At 30.8% G+C, this 6,093-nt stretch overlaps 1 protein-coding gene and 1 pseudogene across 2 annotated transcripts; both read left to right on the plus strand.

Annotated features, from left to right (window-relative positions):
- Nucleotides 1-3,217: 3,217 nt before the first annotated feature.
- On the plus strand, nt 3,218-5,359 carry LOC104736908 (arginase 2, chloroplastic/mitochondrial-like). 2 transcript variants are annotated; one of them, XM_087481358.1, is made up of 6 exons: nt 3,218-3,648; nt 3,771-3,930; nt 4,049-4,180; nt 4,304-4,513; nt 4,603-4,713; nt 4,921-5,359. In XM_087481358.1, the coding sequence occupies exons 3-6, from the start codon at nt 4,082-4,084 to the stop codon at nt 5,179-5,181; spliced, it is 681 nt and encodes a 226-aa protein (XP_087337484.1). In that variant the 5' UTR covers nt 3,218-3,648; nt 3,771-3,930; nt 4,049-4,081; the 3' UTR covers nt 5,182-5,359. The 2 variants fall into 2 exon arrangements, with proteins under 2 accessions (XP_087337484.1, XP_087337483.1); XM_087481357.1 differs by lacking the exons at nt 3,218-3,648; nt 3,771-3,930; nt 4,049-4,180.
- On the plus strand, nt 3,490-4,082 carry LOC147929602 (arginase 2, chloroplastic/mitochondrial pseudogene; annotated as a pseudogene).
- Nucleotides 5,360-6,093: the final 734 nt, after the last annotated feature.

Here is a 6,093-nt window from a genome sequence, read left to right on the forward strand (position 1 = left end):
CTCAGCATCATCAGCATGTTTTTTTTGAGAGATAGATAATGCACGATTGCCCCTTAACAAATGCTTCATAGGTGTCCTCACTAAATCATGGTTATGGTTCTGCTCAAAAGACACAATCTTATATCTTTCGTTCTTCTGTAGGTAGCATGTCATATGAGCATTACAACCACAGCGTGTGATTGGTTGTGAATAAGATTTTTCGTCATTAGTTTCTTTCCTATACCCCTCCTTTGAGCAAACATAACGAAGCCTTACTACCTTCTCTTTTTTTATCGTCCTTCGTTGTTTCCTTACGTCAAAACCATGACTGCCTCCATACTTTTGGTAAGTTCTATGAGCAGTCTCATCAGAGCTAAACTCCATGCCAATACATAGTTCATCTTTCCGCTCATTTTCTTTGTTTGCTTCTAGAACAACAACCTCTTCAGTTTGGACATAATTCTCATTGTTGGCTATGTTATCTTCTTTTTCTACAGATTCACTAACTGAAGCGGTGTCTACACTTATTGAATCATAATCTTCCTTGGGGGAAAAATCTTCACTTATATAACTATTCTCCATTGCAATTAATCTGCATTAACCATTTAATATTACTATATATGTACTATTATTTGAAAAACCACTTTGTAAAATTTCTTATTAAGGGTAAAAAAACTGTAAATTAAATTGTAAACTAAGAAAATCTTAAATTGTAAACAAAGAAAATTGTAAACTAAGAAAATCTAAGAAAATTGTAAACTAAGAAAATCTTTTAAATAATTATTCTTATTTTTAAAAATTGTTAACTAATCAACCTTAAAAACTAAGATTTGATATTATACCATATTATTTATTTAAAATTATTTTATTTAGAAGGTTTTGTTAAGTTTTTAATTATTATTTCCAAAAATAATTATTATTTTCAAAAATTGTTAACTAATCAACCTTAAAAACTAAGATTTGATATTATACCATATTATTTATTTAAAATTATTTTATTTAGAAGGTTTTGTTAAGTTTACAATTTTATGAATTTCTTAACATTTTTATTTGATCTTATTAACAAATTATCTTAAATTATCATATAATACATATGATTAATAAATATGTATTTTATGCATATGTTGTGATTTGATTTTTTTTTAAACAAATATATGTTACTCAATCTATTAAAAAAATTTGATTAAATGTTACATATGGGCGGATTGGTAAAATTCAAATTTTGAGGGTTGATAAATAATTATGTTTTATTTCCTCACAGTTTATTTTATAAATTTACAAACAAAAACTGTCTCAAAAAAAACTATAACATTTAATATATTTTTTAATTTATAGAAAAAAAATTCAGCTTTTGATGCACCATATATCTCGAACATATATCTCCTAGTAAATATACTTAGAAAAAAAACTCTTTTAATTGATGTTTACGTCTTACCTTGCGGAATTAGTACGTCTTTGTTAACATCCACCAAATCCAGACTTCAATATATCCGGATCAACACACAACAGAGAAAAAGATGACCTGAAAAATATAATCCATAAATATTTTAATATAGAAACTCACACATACGTATCGATTACAATACCTCTATTTTCACCACTAATTTTTAAAAATATATTAGTTTAATAATGATAAGAGAATCTGAAACTACTTCATATTGGCACCCAAAACAAAAAAGAGAATCTGCGTAACTTCACCTGACAAGTTGATGTTTGTATAACACTGAAGTTTTCCTTCTTCTAGATGTCTAAATTGATATTATCTCTGTATTATCTCTGTCTTCCTCTGTAAATTTGTGAAAAACTTCTGATTAGCGTTTGTTACGAAGAACCCAATAAAGAATAAAAAGAGAAAGTATCCAAAGTTTAACCAAAAAGAAAAAAAGTATCGATGAAGTAGACCTACCGATTAAAGATGAACAAAAACCCTAATCAGTAATAATAGCCTAAAACTATTGTATAATATATATATAAGACAGGGGGCCGAGAACAAAAAATGTAAAAGATGGGAGACGTCAACGACGTTAATGACGTCAAAACAGCTTTTGTTTTATTTTTTTAATTCAATATATGGTTTAAATTTAGTCTTAATGGCATGTTTTTATTGGTTAACATTAGAGGGGGTGAACAAAGGATATTGTTCATGAATTTTGGTATCGATAAATTAAAATTTTTAAAACCATTAAAATTTTAGTATACATATGTATTTAATTTTTTTAAAAATAAAATATTTATATATATAAACATATTCAAACAAAGAAAAATGAATTAAATTAAGAAAAAATGATAAGAAATAAAATTAAAATCAATGTAAAATATATATTAAACCAAATATATAATCAAATTTTCACAGTAATATCTTAATTAAATTTTCGACCCATATAAGAACATGAAAATATATATATATATATATATATATATATATATATATATATATATATTATATATATATATTTATGAGTAAATAATTGGACGGTACTTGAAACCCCATCCTTCTAAGTCGATCGCTAGTAGTTTAACCGATCAAGGTCCACAATACCAAATATGCAAAAAAAATTAATACGTTTTATATCATTGTCGGAACACAACTAGCCTAAGCTTGAAACAACGATAACTAGGTTGATAAATTGGTTATCACCGAATTAGCCTAAAAAATCCATTTTCTTGATCAATTTATGAGCTTATTAGCTAAAAGAAGCAAAGAGTGTTACGTTATTTTTTTTGATTTAATTTATAGAAGTGAGTAGAGAAGTGGGCACGTTTTTGTTGTTTTCACCTCTGCACAGCGACCCATTGACACGTATTACTTTCTGTCATTTTCCAAATCGATTAAACATAACTATTTGGGACCAGCTACAATTCGACACTCGTTTATTATGTGTGTTTTTAGCATCGCTAATTTGGAAAATTGCTAGATTTTTTTGTGGCCATTCGTTCTTATAACAAGAATTGAGTTGTTGTTGTCTCCATTTATTGGTCAGTAATTTACAAAAATGATAAATAGCAAAATTGTAACAAACTTAAATCCATCAATCACGTTGTTCGAACACCAATTTGTCCTCTGCTCAAGCAAGTTCACATGCCACTAAGCTCTTCACGCAACACAACAAGACTTAAAATCCAATCACAACAAGCGCACAACTATCCGGTAACCATACCCGCCCGGTGGTCCTATATGCCAATCATTCCCCAACACAAAACATTATTTCAGTTTTGAACAATGCGATATATCTTCACCATCATGTAAAAGATATATCTAACCAGCAAATATTTTATTATTTATAGAAAAATTTATTATGGATAGATAAGGTTTGAATATCACAAATATTTTAAATAAATGTATATACATATAATTCATAAACATTTTCAACATGTGATAATAAACATGTATGTTCTCATTTTCTTTTAGTATATAAGGACATTAAATCGGAATGACTCCTCACTGGTATCGCAAAGCAATCATCACTGGTTCCCTTACTATTACGGCCACTCGACTTTACAATTTCAAATATGTGGAAGATTGGGCAGAGAGGAAACCCCTATGTCAAGAGACTCATTTCTGCGCCGTTCACGAGCTTGCAGTCCTTACCTACTTCTTTGGTCGAGACAGGGCAGAATCGTGTCATTGATGCTTCTTTAACTCTCATCCGTGAAAGAGCAAAACTCAAAGTATATAATGTTTCTTCTTTCTTTTCTGTTTTTGGATACACTTATAGGTTGTCGTTTATAATTCATGATTTATTTTCTTTAGGTTGTATGAAATAAATAAGAGTATTGTATATATTGTGTAGGGAGAGTTAGTGCGACTCATTGGAGGAGCTAAAGCTACAACAGCTCTTCTTGGAGTACCACTTGGTCACAACTCTTCTTTCCTAGAAGGCCCAGCCTTGGCTCCTCCTCATGTAAGGGAGGCTATTTGGTGTGGTAGCACAAACTCCACCACTGAAGAAGGTAACATGAGTTTCTATGTATAATTACCAACTTGTATCTTAAATGTTGCACACTCACATGTTTTGTATAGCCACATGGTATTTTATATACAGATAATTACTCAATACTCTGTTTATAGGGATGGAGCTAAAGGATCCACGAATTCTAAGTGATGTTGGGGATATTCCGGTACAAGAGATTAGAGAAATGGGTGTTGATGATGAAAGACATGAATGTAGTAAGCCATTCTGTGAAGCTGGTGATGGAAGAGGTAAGCTCTTTGACCATTAGATCTACTCTTATGCCATCTTGGAGAAGTTCCATAGTGTTTGAGATCAACACATTTCTTGTTTAAGGCCAATGAAGTAACTGTGATTTTGTTAATTGTGACAAGGAACCATTGCGCCCGCTGGTCATAGGTGGAGACCATTCTATATCTTATCCTGTTGTGAGAGCCGTGTCCGAGAAGCTTGGAGGACCTGTGGACATTCTTCATCTTGATGCACATCCAGATATATATGACCGTTTTGAAGGCAACTATTACTCTCATGCATCTTCTTTTGCTCGTATCATGGAAGGTGGTTATGCCCGGAGACTTTTACAGGTTGGTGTCCAATATCTTTTTTTTTTGTATATACGTTGGGCAATCTATAAAAAACATAATCCTAAGGAGAACGCAAACTGTTATTGTAGGTTGGGATCAGATCGATAAACAAGGAAGGACGAGAACAAGGCAAGCGGTTTGGAGTAGAACAGTATGAGATGCGAACCTTCTCAAAAGATCGCCAAATGTTGGAAAACCTGGTATCTCTATCTATCAATTTATTTCTAAGTTTAGATAAGACATAATAAAGTTGTTGTGGTTGTAAATTAGAGTTTGGTTCGGTTTTGTAATAAAGTTTGGTTCAGCTTTAATTTGAGGAATTTGGTTCGGTCTTTAATTATATACACTCCTTATAGAGTTTTTTTTGTACATATTATTAAGTCATAAATTGAATGTGGTTTGTACAGAAACTAGGGGAAGGAGTGAAGGGCGTGTATATCTCGATTGATGTTGACTGTCTTGATCCGGGATTTGCACACGGAGTATCCCATTACGAACCAGGAGGCCTTTCTTTCCGAGACGTCCTTAACATTTTACACAACCTTCAGGGAGACTTGGTCGGGGCAGATGTTGTTGAGTACAACCCGCAGCGCGATACCGCAGATGACATGACGGCAATGGTAGCTGCTAAGTTTGTTAGAGAGCTAGCGGCAAAAATGTCTAAATGAATCTGAACCGTATTTTGGAGTTTTTTGGTTTGTTTTATGCTTCATGTGTTTCATCGTGTAAGCTTGTATAGATATGCAATAAAGTGTGGCTGGATAGGTGGAGCATCGAACAAAATTAATATGAATTGGCCTTTATAAGCTGAAAGAAATACCAAATTATCAATACAGTTTAGATAAACTATCTTTTCTTTTCTTTTTTTACTATAAAAAAACTATCTTATTAAATAAAATATTTTGTAACATGTTGTCAAAACTGATATTTGACATATTGCGATCTGAGTCAAAATTAGTCTAAACATATCAGGACAATACAATATCTTATTTGGTATCTTATATACATTTTGTTTACGGCCTAATTTAGATCTCGACATGGTTTAGGCGTATACAGGCCTGGCCCATAGCATAGACAGGCTAAGCCCAGGGTTAGAACCACATTTTTTTAGTTTGTTAAGGCTATTGCGTTTTATAAATGTTACTCTAAAAATTCAAAAATTCTTTTAACAATAATATGATTTAACAAAAATATATTTTTTAAGACCACATATTTTAAAATTTTCTTTTGTTGTATACACATGTTCTTTCTTTTTTTCTTTTATTGCTTGTTTTTCTGTCATTTGATTAAAAAAATAATTAGAATTCTAATTTTTTAAGAAAATATATATACATTATTACAACAATTATAAAAAGGTCCATAGATTTTTTTTTGGCTTCATGCTACCAAATTGATTGGACCGCCCTGCAAGTAAATAAAAAAACACCAAAGAGAAAATTAACATAACAACAAAATACAAAATATACAATTCTTTTACTATGTGATAGGCACCACCAATCATTTTAGGATACTGTATGTCTAGATATTTTCTCCTTTTAATTTCTATATATTTATTTAAACAATATTGTTAAAGTTTAACC

Source organism: Camelina sativa, chromosome 13, assembly GCF_030686135.1.
Source record: "Camelina sativa cultivar CO46 ecotype springtype chromosome 13, ASM3068613v1".
In the NCBI taxonomy this organism is placed as follows: Eukaryota; Viridiplantae; Streptophyta; class Magnoliopsida; order Brassicales; family Brassicaceae; genus Camelina; species Camelina sativa.